Genomic DNA, 15181 nt, shown 5'->3' with positions numbered 1-15181 from the left:
GGATAAGAGAATTTGAGGTCTGGTTTTGTAGTCTAGATGCAAGACTTCCGTGGTGGTTTGTGTGATTTTCCTAGGGTGACGATTTCAAGAAAGTCATGGTAAACTATCGTCGGGTTGGGTATCTAGGTTGCAGGATTGAACCTTATTTACTATCGTCGGGTTCGGTATCTAGGTTGCAGGATTGAACCTTGAAATAAGATCAGGAGAGATAAATTAATTAATTAGGAGAATATACTATATGAATTGAGTGATATGTATAGTCAAGGGGTTCTGAGTTAAGTTACTTGTTTTTCAAGATAGATCTTGGTGGCAATAGTGCCCACACTAGTGGGAGTGAGGGTGCTGGACCCTCAGGCGCTGCTGGTAGTGATTCAGATGCCGTCTTACGCAGCATGGCATGGCAGGTTATGGTAGAAATTGCTAGGAGTTCGAAGGAACAGGGTGGTCCATCGGCAGGCCACAGAAGTTCGATCGAGAAATTTATAAAGATGAATCCTCCAGCTTTCTCAGAAAGGATAGATCCTGCAGTTGCTGAAAACTGGGTGCAGGAGATAGAAAAAATATTTACAGTGCTGCAGTGTTCAGACGAGCAGAAGGTGTTGTTTGCTACCTATAGATTGACTGGGGAGGCCGAGAGATGGTGGTTAGCAGGGAGACTTTTAGAGCAGCAGAGGACTATACGTATGGAGATGACGTGGGAGCGGTTTAAAGAAATATTCTTTAGCAGGTATTTTCCAGCCTTTTCCAGGGAGGTTAAGATTGAGGAGTTCCTGAATTTGAAGCAGGGACAGCTGTCAGTACAGTAGTACGCGGCGAGGTTCATCGAGTTATCTCGCTTCGCCCTGTACATCATTCCAGATGAGGCGAAGAATGTATAACAGTTTGAAAGAGGCCTGAGGAGAGAAATATACAAGCAGGTATCGATACTGAAGTTGCAGAACTTCGCCGAGCTGGTTGACTGAGCCATTATATTCGAAATTAGTGATCGGTTGGAAGTTGAGGAATAGAGACAAAAGAAGAGATTCGAACCTTCCGATTCCCAGTAGGGATTTGGCCATGCTGCGTGGAAGAGAGGTGACTATTATAAAGACCGGAGATAGGAGACCGGGAATCGCGGTTTCCAGGGTGTGCAACCATCTCTAGCTTGCCCATCTTGCTGGAAAAGACACCTGGGGGAGTGTCATGTCGGGCGAGGTGTTTGCTATAGATGCGGCGAGTCAGGACATATGATGAGGGAGTGTCCGACACAGATGGGTGCTGCTCTTGCTCCTAGACCTACACGAGGAGGTTACCAGGCGCCACGAGGAGGCCAGTATAGGAATATGGCCCCAGCCAAGGTTTTTGCTTTGACGCCGGGCGATGCTAAGATTGCCGGCAACGTGGTGGCAGGTACTGTTAATATGTTTTCATTTAAAGTTATTGAACTTTTTGATTCTGGTGCCACACACTCGTTTGTGTCCTTGGGGTGTGTTAAATTATGTGGGGCAGAAACGCAATTATTAGATGTTGAAGTGTTAGTGACTACACCGACCGAGTCAGCGGTAAGATGTAGTAGGATACTCTGTGGTTGTCCAGTTGATGTTCAGGGGAGAATTTTATCTGCTGATTTGGTAGTATTGGATATGCACGGGTTTGATATCATCTTTGGCATGGATTGGCTAGCGGCTAATTCTACTATTATAGACTGTCGTGCAAGAGAAGTGATATTTAGACCTCCAAGGAAACCAGAATTCAGATTTACAGGGTCATGAGTGCAATCTTCACTTTAGATGGTTTCAGCTGTTCAGACGAGGAGGCTACTCTGGAATGGCTGTCTGGGATTCGTGGCTTTTGTGAAGGAAATGTCAGAAAATGAATTGAAACTTATCAATACACCTGTGGTGAAAGAATTTATGGATGTGTTCCCAGATGAATTACCAGGTTTGCCACCTGATCGTGAGGTAGATTTCCCTATTGATCTACTTCCAGCTACAACGCCGATCTCTAAAGCACCGTACCGAATGGCGCCAACAGAGTTGGCAGAACTGAAAGATCAGTTGTAAGATTTGCTTGATAAGGGCTTCATATGACCTAGTGTATCGCCGTGGGGAGCTCCAGTGCTGTTTGTAAAGAAGAAGGACGGGTCTATGAGGATGTGCATAGATTACAGAGAGATTAATAAAGTGACTATCAAGAACAAGTATCCTCTACCCCGTATCAATGATTTATTCGATCAGCTTTAGGGTACACGGGTGTATTCTAAGATCGACCTCAGGTTAGGTTACCATCAAGTAAAGGTGAGAGCAGAGGATGTATCGTAGACGACTTTCAGGACCAGATATAGGCATTATAAGTTTATAATTTTGTCATTTGGTCTAACGAATGCTCCTGCGATATTTATGGATTTGATGAATAGGATTTTCCATCCATATTTAGATCAGTTTGTGGTTGTTTTTATTATGATGTACTGGTTTATTCGAGGAGCTATAAGGAGCAGGAGATACATTTGAGGCAGGTCTTGCAGATACTTAGGGAGAAGAAATTGTATGCAAAATTCAGTAAATGTGAATTCTAACTTGAGAAAGTTGTGTTTTTGGGACATGTTATCTCAGGAGATGGAATTTCTATAGATCCCAGTAAGATTGAAGCGGTAGTGAATTGGGCTAGACTGAGGAACATCCAGGAGATCAGGGGTTTCTTGGGGTTAGCTGGTTATTACCGTCGTTTCATTGAGGGGTTCTCAGCTTTGTCAGGACCTCAGACACGACTTACTAGGAAGAATGCCAGATTTGAATGGGACGACAGTTGTGAGCAAAGTTTTCAGGAACTGAAGTAGAGGTTAGTCACAGTGCCTGTATTGATCATCCTGTCTGGGGGTGAGGGCTATACTATCTATAGTGATGCGTCCTTGAAGGGACTTGACTGTGTACTGATACAGCATGGCAGGGTAGTGGCATATGCGTCTAGACAGTTGAAAGAATACGAAAAAAACTACCCTACCCACAATCTTAAATTGGCTGCAGTGGTACACGCGTTGAAAATTTGGAGGCATTACCTATATGGCGAGCAATGCGAGATTTTCTTCGACCACAAGAGCTTAAAGTATTTCTTCACACTGAAGGAGTTGAATATGAAATAGAGAAGGTGGTTGGAGTTAATTAAAGATTTTTACTGTACTATCAGTTACCACCCAGGGAAAGCAAACGTGGTAACTGATGCACTGAGCAGGAAGTCTGGGGAATCAGTGTTGACAGCTATGGAGATCCAGCGGCCAATCGCGATAGATCTAGAAAGACTCGGCATTGAATTGATGGAGAGTAATACTCCAGTATGTATCGCCATCTTAGTGGTACAACCTACTCTACAGGAAAGAATTAAAGCCGCCCAGAAAGAAGATCCAGAATTGGTAGAGGTAATAGACAGAGTACAGAATGGTCAGGGGGAGGAATTCAGTATTGCAGATGACGGAACTTTGCGGTAGCGTTCTAGATTATGTGTTCCTCCTAATGCTGACATTAGGAGGACTATTTTAGAAGAGGCTTACAGAGTACGAAAATGTACAGGGATCTGCGAGAGTTTTACTGGTGGAGTGGTATGAAGAGGGAGATTGCCGAGTATGTAGCCCAGTGCTTGACGTGCCAGCAGGTAAAAGCTAAGCATCAGAGGCCAGCAAGTCTGTTGCAGCTGCTATTTATTCCAGAGTGGAAGTGGGATCATATATCCATGAACTTCGTTTAGGGCTACCATCGACATCACATGGCCAGAATGCGATTTGGGTGATAGTAGACAGGTTGACTAAGTCCGTCCATTTTCTCCCTATCAAGATCAACTATCCTCTCAGTCGATTGGCAGAGATTTACATCCAGGAGATAGTTCGTTTTCTTGGGGTGCCTATATCCATAGTGTCAGATTGAGACCCGCGTTTCACGTCACGGTTTTAGAGAAGCTTACAGGTAGCTTTAGGGTTTCAGTTATCATTTAGCACGGCATTCCCTCCTCAGTTAGACGGACAGACCAAGAGGATGATACAAATACTAGAAGATATGCTATGTGCATGTGTACTAGATTTTGGGGGTAGTTGGACTCAGTTCATGCCGCTGGTAGAGGCACTATACGGTAAGAGATGTCGATCTCCTTTGTATTGGGACAAGATAGGTGAGTGACAAGTTGTGGGACCAGAGTTGGTACAGAAGGCATACGATAAGGTTTGGCTCATCAGGGAAAGAATCAGTGCAGCTCACAGCCGACAAAAGAGTTATGCCAACAATCGCCGTAGGAATTTAGAGTTTGACATGGGTGATCACGTATTTTTGAAGATAGCTCCGTTAAAAGGAGTTATGAGATTCGAAAAGAAGGGTAAACTTAGCCTTTGGTTTATCGATCCGTTTGAGATTTTAGAGAAAGTGGGGCCAGTGGCCTACAGGCTAGCTTTGCCACCTACATTATTCAAGATGCACGACGTATTCCACGTATCTATGTTGAGGAAATACGTCCCAGATCCTTCTCATATTATCATTTACGGTGAGTTAGAGTTCAGTGATTCGTTAGTATATGAGGAGGTACCGGTGCAGATTCTGGACAGAAGGGAACAGGAACTACGTAATAAGAAAATTCCTTTGGTAAAGGTTCTATGGAGGAATCACGTAGTAGAAGAGGTTTCTTGGGAACTCAAGGAACAGATCAGACAGAAATACCCGCAATTATTCCAAGAAGTCCATATGTGATTAAGGAATGTGAATAAATATGTAATGTTTCTTTTGCAGGTATATGTAATATTCTAGTAGTAAGAGGTATTTTAGCTTTGGGGAAAATTTTCTTTTGGTATATGTAATCTCCCAGAACTTGAGTTGTAACCATGGTATTCCTCCGCCATAAGTGTGGGTAAGTAATAAAATAAGTAGACCATTTTACTTAAGGGATGATAAACTACGTGAATAATAAATTTTGAGGACGAAATTTTATAAGGAAGGGAGGATGTGACAACCTGAATAAAATCGAAATTAAATAATAAAGAGGAAAGGAAATTACCAGAGGACTCGTCGACGAACACAGGGGATTCATTGACGAAGACAGGATTCGTCGACAAGAAAATACCGAGAGAGGTTTTTGAGCCGACTGAATTTCATCGACGAGGAGTGGATTTTGTCGACGAAATTATTGAAGGACTCGTCGACGAATGACGTGGCTCGTCGATGAATCCAGTTCTATAAATACTAAAAATCCATATTTTTACTTCACAGTTTAGACATCTTTCATCCTCTCTCTCCTCCCTTCGGTTCTCACTCTCTCTCTCTTCAATTTTGGGCCGGATTTACGTCAGTTCGACAATCTAAAGTCACCATGACGCTCCTGGGGAAGTTCTCTCCAAATCTACTAAAGCGAATCGTTGGTGAAAGCAAGTTGGAAATCATCCTTGAGTTGAGGTAAGGTTTTTTAAACCAAATTTGGTCTTGCGGTAGTTATAGGAAATGATATACACGTGAAAATACTGAAATTTAATACTGGGAGTTTTCATTTCAGGGTATTGATCAGGAAATCCTACGAGTCTTAGACCAGGATATTTTAGGGACTTTCTCAGTAGCCAAGTAAGGGAATAAACTAAAGCAGTTACTTTCATGCAAATTATTATTATTTATGAGAAAAAGTTATTTTCTAGAAAGCATGTATTATATCTATAGATTACAAAGGAAATGTACGTTTTAGAAAAATACTCCTACTATGTTGAAATGTATATATATGTATGAGACGCCAGAAATCATGATTTTTAGAATACAATGTATGGTTTTATATAGCTAATGTGTGGCATGAATATTATTTTACGTGGAGAAATATTATGATATGATAATGATATGAAAGCAGTATGGTTTGAGAAATTATGAATGAATACAGTACATTATGATGTTGAAAATACATGATGAATTGATTATTTTCAGAATGATATACATATATGAATGATTTTGGTGTGAGGCCGTATTTATGTATGATTTTGGGGCGAGACCGTATTTATCTATGATTTCGGCACAAGGCAGTATTTATGTATAATTTCGGCGCGAGGCCATATTTATGAAATGATCGGCACGAGGTCGTATTTATAAAATGTTCGGCGCGAGACCGTATTTATGAAATGATGAAAGATGCTATATTACCATGTACTATATGTTATCAGAATCCGGATGTTAGTTTAGTTTAGTTTAGTTCAGGAGTACGGTACCGTAGCTATATATAGATCAGATATCAATGTTCAGATTAGTGCTAACCACCCCATGAGGGGGTGGGAGATGGATAGTCGATGTGACTTTCAGTAGAGTGTGGACGTCCACTTGGCAGTCTGAACCAGGGTGCGACGAGCCCATCGTACTTACAGCCATTTTTGACTCGGCAGTGGTCGGCCAGCCATTGTCGGGTCCCGCCTTTGGGTTGCACAACCCGTCATGGGTGGTAATACATGACATTAGCTAACTATTCATCTTGGATATATTTTCAGTATTATCAGTTATAAAAAATGTTTTATGTACGATATGATTTATTAGAAAATATGAAAACACATAATTATTCAGTACGATATGATGAATGTTTACAGATATATGAAATGTACTGTATATGTATAATTGCATTAAATGTTCATGTTGCTACACAACTGTATTTAGTTTATTTTTCTTTACTGAGAAGTGTCTCACCTCCGAACCTAATTAATTTTTCAGGAGACCCTAAGAGACCGGCTGGTCGTGGCTGCCGTTGAGCTTAGTGAGTTACCCCACTAGGAGGGTAAGATTTTGATTTAGGATCAGGGGATCTTTGTTGTATGATCCTAGAGTTATTTTGATGTTTTGAAAGTTGTGTATAAATACAATATTTTGATGATGTAATAAACTCTGGTATTATGTTTTATGGTTGGATGATTGAAATTTTATACTACTGCTGCTTAGGTTTCTGCTGTGATTGACAGGTGTCCCCGTTACCCACGGGTTTGGGTTGACTTTTCTATTTATTATGCCACATTTTATATTTAGGAATTTGAGGGCGTTACATACCGTGCTTTGATAATTGTATCTGTCTGTAATATTTTCACAGGGATCTGATATTGTATATATATACTACGATAATTACCTTACTATTTTCATTATGTTTCTAATAACCATAACACTATATTTCTGTACTGGAAATACTGTATATCTGAATATCATAACTGTAGCATCTGATTGCTATAACTGTATATCTGATTGTATAATTTGTTTATATAATTCGTCTGTATAATCTGAGTGTTACTGTAGTGACTCGGGAAAAATTATGGTATTTTAAATGATAATAGAGAGAGGGAGAAAATAGAAGTGGGAAAGAAAAGAAGGCTTGCGTTTGTCGATGAAGTTATTATTAGGCTCGTCGACGAGGTGAGGTGGCTCGTCAATAAGAAGATATCGAGAGGCCATTCTGTATAGTTATGAATTTCATCGACGAAAGGGAGCACTCGTCGACGAAGTTCCTTCTTGACCTCGTCGATGAGATGACGTGGCTCGTCAACGAAGGTCAGTGTATAAGTAGAGTTAAAATTCATTTTTTGCCAATATCCTGCAAGAAATCACTCCTCTCTCTCTCCTCTACGTCCCTCCTCCTTTCTTGCTTTGATTTTGGGCCAGATTTCTGCCAGTTCGATGGTCTAAAGCCACCACGACGCTCCTAGAGAAGTTCTCCACATATCTACCAGAGTGGATCGTCAGTGGAACTCCGTTGAAATTCGTCCCCGAATCAAGGTAAGGCTAATTATTTAGAATTTGGTCTTCCCATAGTTATAGGAAATGTTACTCATGGAAAAATACTAAAGTTTGGTTCTGAGAGTTGTCGTTTTCAGGGTATTGATCAAGAAACCCTAGGGGTGTAGGACCGACTGTTTATTGGGGCTTTCTCAATTTCAAGTTAAGGGATAAACTAAGCCAATAATTTTATGAAAATGCATGTATAATCTTACAGTATTTAGTTTCAAGAAAATGATATATATACTATGTTAGGAAATACTATGGTAAATGACGATGTGTTTAAATATATCTAATATCCATTCCGTGTGGTATGAGTAAGATTTATTGTGAAATACTATTTTCTGAGGATATTTTTATATGATAAGCCGACGTGTGGGCCGAGCTATTGATGTGATATACCGGTGTACGGGCCGAGTTATTGATGTGATGGAGCTAACGTACATGTCGAGCCTCTTATTTGTTATGTGATGCGTTGTACAGGCCGTGATTGATAAAATATGAAATGCCGGCATATGAGTCGATGATTTTTACATTAAATATGAAATTTGTTATGGTGATTGTAAATTGATAATTATTGTTATGGAATAATAACGTATCACAATTTGAAATATGATATATGTTATTAGAACCTGATTAGCTTGGTTTAGGCTTACACTTGACACGGTACCGTAGCTATATGGTCGCGTTTATCGTGATATTTGTGTTATCGTTGTCGTACAGGGCAACGTGAGGATGGATGTGGTTCTTAAAGTGTTTGCGCCCTGGTGTATGGATCAGTCTGGCAGACCCATCGTACTTACAGACATTTACTTTGATTTGGTAATGGTCGGCCAGCGATTGTCAGGTCTCGCCTTCGGGTCACACAACCCAGTCATGTGGGGGTAATACATGACATTAGCCAGCTAACCTACCAGACTTGTTTTCGTATTAATAATATAAAATATGGATTATGGTTATGGAAATTCAGTATGTTCTCCCATGTTATGGTTATACATGTTTTTTTCCTATAAATAATATTGACAGTTTTACTAAATATGTTTATGTATACTCTTATGTATAACATGAAATACTCATGTTACCACACTAGTATTAGTTTATTTTCCCTTACTGAGAGGTGTCTCACCCCAAATTATCTGAATATTTCAGGAGCCCCAGGCAGGAAAGCGGATAAAGCTCCGCTGAGGTAGTTTCAGCTGACCTGCACTTTCTGAAGGGTAAGTCTTTTGGTAGGGTCAGATAAATTTTGTGGGAAACGACCCTAGGACTGGATTATGGATATTTTTGATGTTGTATTTTGGATATAGTAAACTCTGGTATTTGTATTTAATGATATATCGGGATGCATTTGGTTTTTATGTTTTCTTGCTGCTTAGACTTCCGCACTATATTTTTGATATATCCCTAGTACCCACGGGTAGAGGTGGATTATGATCTGCAAGCTTTGTTACTTTGGGTTATATTAAAAAAAATGGTAAAATAAGTAGGTCGTTACAATTATGGTATTAGGAAACATGACATTCTGTAATTACTGTAATATACTGATCTGAATAAAAATTGTACTATACTGATTTGAATGAAAACTGTAATATACTAATCTGAATAAAACCTATGATACTTGTCTGATAAATGTCTATTTATATCTGTCCATATCTATAAATACTATAAATCATGATATGTTGGGAAAAACTATATAATTTCTATATCAAATAAGTATCTACTCAAGCCACACAAACATTGAAACTCATATTCTATAAAACTGGGTAATAAACTGACATATATATATATGCATAGAATTTCTGATAACTTTATTAAAACTCCTAACATAGCATATTTCCCTTACTTGATTTTTGCTAAAGCCCCCTACTGTGTCTGATCCTACACCTGCAGGGTTGCCTACTCAACACCTTGAAAATAACATTTCTCAGAATAAAATATCATTATTTTTCTATGTACTACATTTTATGTAACTATGAGAAAGGCAAAAACTGAATAAAATGTCTTACCCTGAAATTGGGATGGAGTTCAAATCACTTCTACCAATGATCCACTCTAGAAGATTTGTAGAGAACTTTCTCAGGAGCATCGTGGTGACCTCAGATCATCGATCTTGTAACGCCCTAACCTGGGTCTGTCAGGGAGCACTGCATCTCTCCTCCTCCACCTGGACTAGACAACAGGGGGGCAGGCCTTATCGGACTAATGACTAGCCCCACAAATCTACACTTGTCTTTTTCAGTGTATTTTTATGCTCACTCACACACTTCCTGAGAAAACTTCCAGGTGGTCACTCATCCCAAGATTACTCCAAGCCAAGCACACTTAACTATGGAGTTTTTAGAAAGATGCACCTTGTTGATATGATTAGTAACATTTAATTATTTTAAGTCTTTTCATCCATGGGGTATCACATTTTCCTCCACTTATAGAACGCAACGTCCTCGTTGCGAACCCATATTTCCAAACCCAGGCGATGTAAATCTCATCACACTTCCGGTTAGGTGTTGTCTCTGATACCATTTGTAACGCCCCAACCTGGGTCTGCCAAGGAGCACTGCATCTCTCCTCCTCCACTTGGGCCAGACAATAGGGGGCGGGTCTTATCGGACTAATGACTGGCCCCACAGATCAACACGTGTCCTTTTCAGTGTGTTTTTGTACTCACTCACACACTTCCTTAGAAAACTCCCCAAGTGGTCACCCATCCCAAGATTGCTCCAAGTCAAGCACGTTTAACTATGAAGATTTTATGGAAAAACTCTCAAAAAGAAAGGTACACCTTGTTGATATGGTTAGTAACATTTAATCTTTTTAAGTCTTTTCATCCATGGGGTATCACAGATCTAGCGAGAAATGGAGTAGGGATCGAAGAGAGAAGAGGAGAGTGTTGTTTTAGAGAGAGAGAGAGAGAGAGAGAGAGAGAGAGAGAGAGAGGATCTTCTTGCGCAATTTTCTGCTAAAAAATCTGAATTTTAGCTATTTATAACCCCGAATTCACCGACAAGACATGTCATCTCGTCGACGAGTCCGTGAAGAAAGTTCGTCGACAAACCTGAACCCCTTGTCGACGAACCTGAACTCCTTGTCGACGAATTTTAGGTTGCTAAAATCCCCTTCTCGATATCTTCTCGTCAACGAAACGTGTCCTCATCGACGAGACCCTCATGTATTCTCATCGACAAATTACCTGTATTTGTCAACGAGACCCTACTTAATTTTCTGCGTTATTACTGGACCACTTGGTTTCATTCACGTTTGGAAGCAAAGTTGGATTTAGAATTTGCGTTGATCTTTAGTGACAGCTTACAAGTCATGATGTGATGACTCAACGACACATCCTTTTCCTTTTCGCCAGTACGTTCACACTTCACATCGTGCCAGTTGTCACGTCTCAAGACTTAGTGCGGTTAATGATATGGTACGATTTATTTTTTGTCACTAATGGTATTTAACTTCCTTCCATTAATTTTCATTTTATTTTTTAGCACCTATATACAAATTTTAAACCTTAATTAGTAATATATATTTTATAAAAAAAAAAAAATTTATAGAACTTATCCCTCTTAAAAGGGCATAATTCCAATTTAATTTAAAAAGTGAATAATCAAGTCGATGTAACAGGATGCTTAAATTTAATAGGACTAAAAAATATGTCGAGTTCGATCACTTTCAAAAATTATTGAATTAGACCTTAAGTCGACTGTAAGTTCTTAAAATTTGAGTTTGACTTGATTTAATTATGAAATAATGTTATATTAATTTATACGTAAAATATATACACATAAGGATCATCACCGTTTCACCTACCTCATTATGAAATTGAAACTTATTTAATGATGACTAACAAGAAAATAAGCCTGTTGTAAATTTCAAAGTAGTATCGTCACTTTAGCATGACTTCCAAAGCACTAAATATAATTTTTATAATAGTGTTATACATTTAATTTTATTTTAATTAGCAATATGTAAAATAAAACATTATTAAAATATTTTCTTGTAAAAATAATTACAAAATAAGAATCTTTTATAATAATATTATGCATTTAATTTTATTTTAATTAGAAATATGTAAAATAAAATATTCTTAATTTTTTTTTTTGTAAAAATAATTAAAAAACTCACCCTGTATGTAAAAACTTAAAATTCAAACATTAAATATAAATATAATATAAGGTGACGAATATTTAAATATAAATCCTCAATTCCCATAACGTTGGAGATCGCGAAGCTCCTCTTCCATCGCCACCCTCCCCTCTCGATCACCTTCATCATCATCCACCTCCCTTTCCCAGATCCCAAGGCGATCGCCTACATAGACTATCACGCCGCCGCTCCCTTCGCCGGCCGCCTCGGCTTCGTCGATATCCTTCCTCCTCCTGTGGCCGCCGCAGAAACCGTCGTCGAAAAACCGGCCCCGTTCTCTCCCGGCAGCTTCGCCGCCTTCCTGCAACACCAGAAAGCCCGAGTAAGGGACGCAGCGACCCGACTCATTGAGTCCCATTCCGAGTCTGACTCAGCTCGCCTCGCCGGGTTTGTTGTCGATATGTTCTGCACGCCGCTGATGGACGTCCCCTACGAGTTGGGCGTCCCTTCCTACCTTTTCTACACCTCCGGCGCTTGCGCACTCGGTCTCCTACTCGGTCTTCAGGCTTTGCACGACGAGCACGGCTAGGACCTGACCGAGTTAAAGGACTCGGACGCCGAGTTAGCGATTCCGTGTTTCGTTAACCCGGTTCCCGCCGGAGCGGTGCCTTCTACGGTGGTGGAGAAGGCAAATGGAGCGTCGGCTGCCTTCCTCAATCGTGCCAGAAGATACAGAAAAGCTAAGGGCATTTTGGTCAATACGTTCATGGAGCTGGAATCACATGCTCTCGAGTCCATTCTACTGGATGGTAACATCCCTCCGGTGTATCCCGTGGGGCCTATACTCAATTTACAACAACAGCAAGAGGCTGGACCCGCCGGAATCATGACGTGGCTCGACGAGCAGCCTCCTTTATCGGCTGTGTTCTTATGCTTCGGAAGCATGGGAAGTTTTGGTCCCGATCAAGTAAAAGAGATTGCACGAGCCCTAGAGCGTAGTGGGTATAGGTTCCTATGGTCCTTGCGCCGACCGCCATCAAAGGAGATCGGTGCAATGATCAGTGAATATGTCGATCTACAAGAAGTCTTGCCAGAAGGATTCTTGGATCGGACCATTCATACAGGCAAGGTGATTGGATGGGCTCCGCAAGTAGCGATCCTGTCCCACCCAGCAATTGGTGGGTTCGTCTCACACTGTGGATGGAACTCCACGTTAGAGAGTGTGTGGTGCGGGGTTCCGATTGCCACTTGGCCGATGTACGCAGAGCAACAGATTAATGCCTTTCAAAGAGAGAGAGAGAGAGAGAGAGAGAGAGAGCGTTCTCCTATTGCTCAACTCCTACCTCAGTGGTATCAATTAGAATGGAATCTCTTAGGTATCCAATATTTTATCTACGCGAAACATAACTCATAAAAACAAATTTAATTTTGTAAATTTCACGTGTCTTACTCATCCATAGCCATGTTAATAAGGTGAATTGAGATGGATAAGTTTTACTCAAATTTAATATAATAAGAGAAGTCCAAAGTCAAGCTAGGCTTATTATTTTTTCGATCAAACAAATTTGACCTAATTTTAAAATATGATAAATTTAAACTTAAGTGAAAATCTATTTCAAGCTCGGTTCACGAGTGTCCCATAAGGGACAGTGTAACGAGTGATTAAAGTTTGGATTGAATTTTTTATATTGAAGTTCTTGGGTTCAAATTATAGGAGTGAAGGAACTGATAAAAAACAGGAAATTATTTCCCCTCCTTGTGAAGCTTAAACCCAATATGAATCTTTGATAGATACCCAAAAATAAAAAAAAAGCTCTCTGCTCTAGTAATTTTTTATATATATAATATAAAGAGAATCCATGGCATAACTAGACTATTAATTTTTAAATTTATTTTTAAAAATAATCTTAATAAACATGCTATATGTAACATAAAATAAAAAATTCCAAAGTGAATGAATTTAAGTGAGTTATGTTTATTTGAACCTAACTGTACATTTTGAATTACTATATTTAAAAAATTATCTGTAACTATACTTTGCTAGATGTAGCTTAATATAATTCAAAGTCATATATGTAAGCAAACCTTAACATGCACAATACAACTTTAGTTTTTATTTAAATTCAAGCAAGTTGGAGTGTGGGAATTTCTCTATTTCTCCCTACAAACAACTAAAAAGATAAAGAAAAGACATATTCATTAAAGGCGCCACCTTCATTTGGTGCACGTGATAATGGAGAGAAAAAAATTCTTTAAAAATAATAAATAAAAAAAAAGGAAAATTTTGAAAATTGTCGAGGAAGCCAAAAGTATACTAAAAGCATATATCTTGTTGCAAGATTAATAGGAATAGTTGAAGGATCAAGGTCAACATGGCTAACAATAAAAACCTATAAGGTGCAAAACAAAATTTATCCAATGTGATTTTGCTTGGATATTGAAATTATGTGGGGTTTCAACAACATTGATCCTTTGCGAGAAGATTCAAAACCAATCTATATGAAATGAAAAGAAGTGTATAAGGTTCTTAGCAAAACGGGCTAAAACTTGAGGAGTTAGAGAAGCCTTAGGTTAAAGTTAGAAGGAACTATAAGGATATTACAATTGTCTCAAGTGCTAAACTACTACTTAAAAATATCATTACAAGTCGATGATCCTCGGAGAACGATACTTTATTGTGATTGAAGATATTTCAAATTAGGTGGGGCACTTTAAATTTTGTAGTTTATATATGTGAATATAATGCATAATGAGTTGGCTCATTATGTTGCAAAATGTACAGGATGCATAACATGGTTTTATTATTTAGACATTATTTGAGTTATTAACTATTGCAGCAGAAAACAATCCTAGCCTTTCGACTTAGGGTTTCTTAATAATAATATATAATACTAATAATTTTCTGAAAAAAAAATATTTATTATTTTTGTTGACGCTAAAAAATCAAACCCCTGGTCTCTATGTCCATAGTACATGATGATCATCTACAATTAAGAAGAAAAAAAGAATTTAGGAGACCCCCTGTGACTCCAGGGGTCTTCTCCGCATCTCTTAAGTCAAAACCAAGTTTGCAGAAATGGAAAAAAAGTGTAGAGAGTGTGTAATTATGAGATACTTTACGTTTCCATGGATTCCTAAGAGATACTTTACCTTTTCCTAGATTCCCTTTTTGTATAGAAAAACTCCTCATGACATTAATACCAAGTGCTCTTCGCCCAAAGGGAGCTATGAGAGTTATCTTTGTTTATTAGGGTTACATTTCTTTTATTAGTCCCCATTTTATATACCTTAAAGTAACATATTAACATAATTACTATAGAATTTAATGTGCGTCCCTTACTTTCTCCCGTTACGTTCCATTTGTAGGCTCT

At 38.9% G+C, this 15181-nt stretch overlaps 1 protein-coding gene across 1 annotated transcript; it reads left to right on the top strand.

The window, feature by feature from the left end:
- The first annotated feature begins 12546 nt into the window (after positions 1-12546).
- LOC131167473 (UDP-glycosyltransferase 71A16-like) lies at positions 12547-13224 on the top strand. The gene has a single exon (XM_058126274.1). It carries the CDS (start codon positions 12577-12579, stop codon positions 13222-13224), a length of 648 nt encoding a protein of 215 aa, XP_057982257.1. The 5' UTR covers positions 12547-12576.
- Positions 13225-15181: the final 1957 nt, after the last annotated feature.

This window comes from Malania oleifera, chromosome 11 (assembly GCF_029873635.1).
Source record: "Malania oleifera isolate guangnan ecotype guangnan chromosome 11, ASM2987363v1, whole genome shotgun sequence".
Taxonomy (NCBI): Eukaryota; Viridiplantae; Streptophyta; class Magnoliopsida; order Santalales; family Ximeniaceae; genus Malania; species Malania oleifera.
Note: the sequence above shows the minus strand (reverse complement) of the source record. Positions and strands in the feature narration are given on the sequence as shown.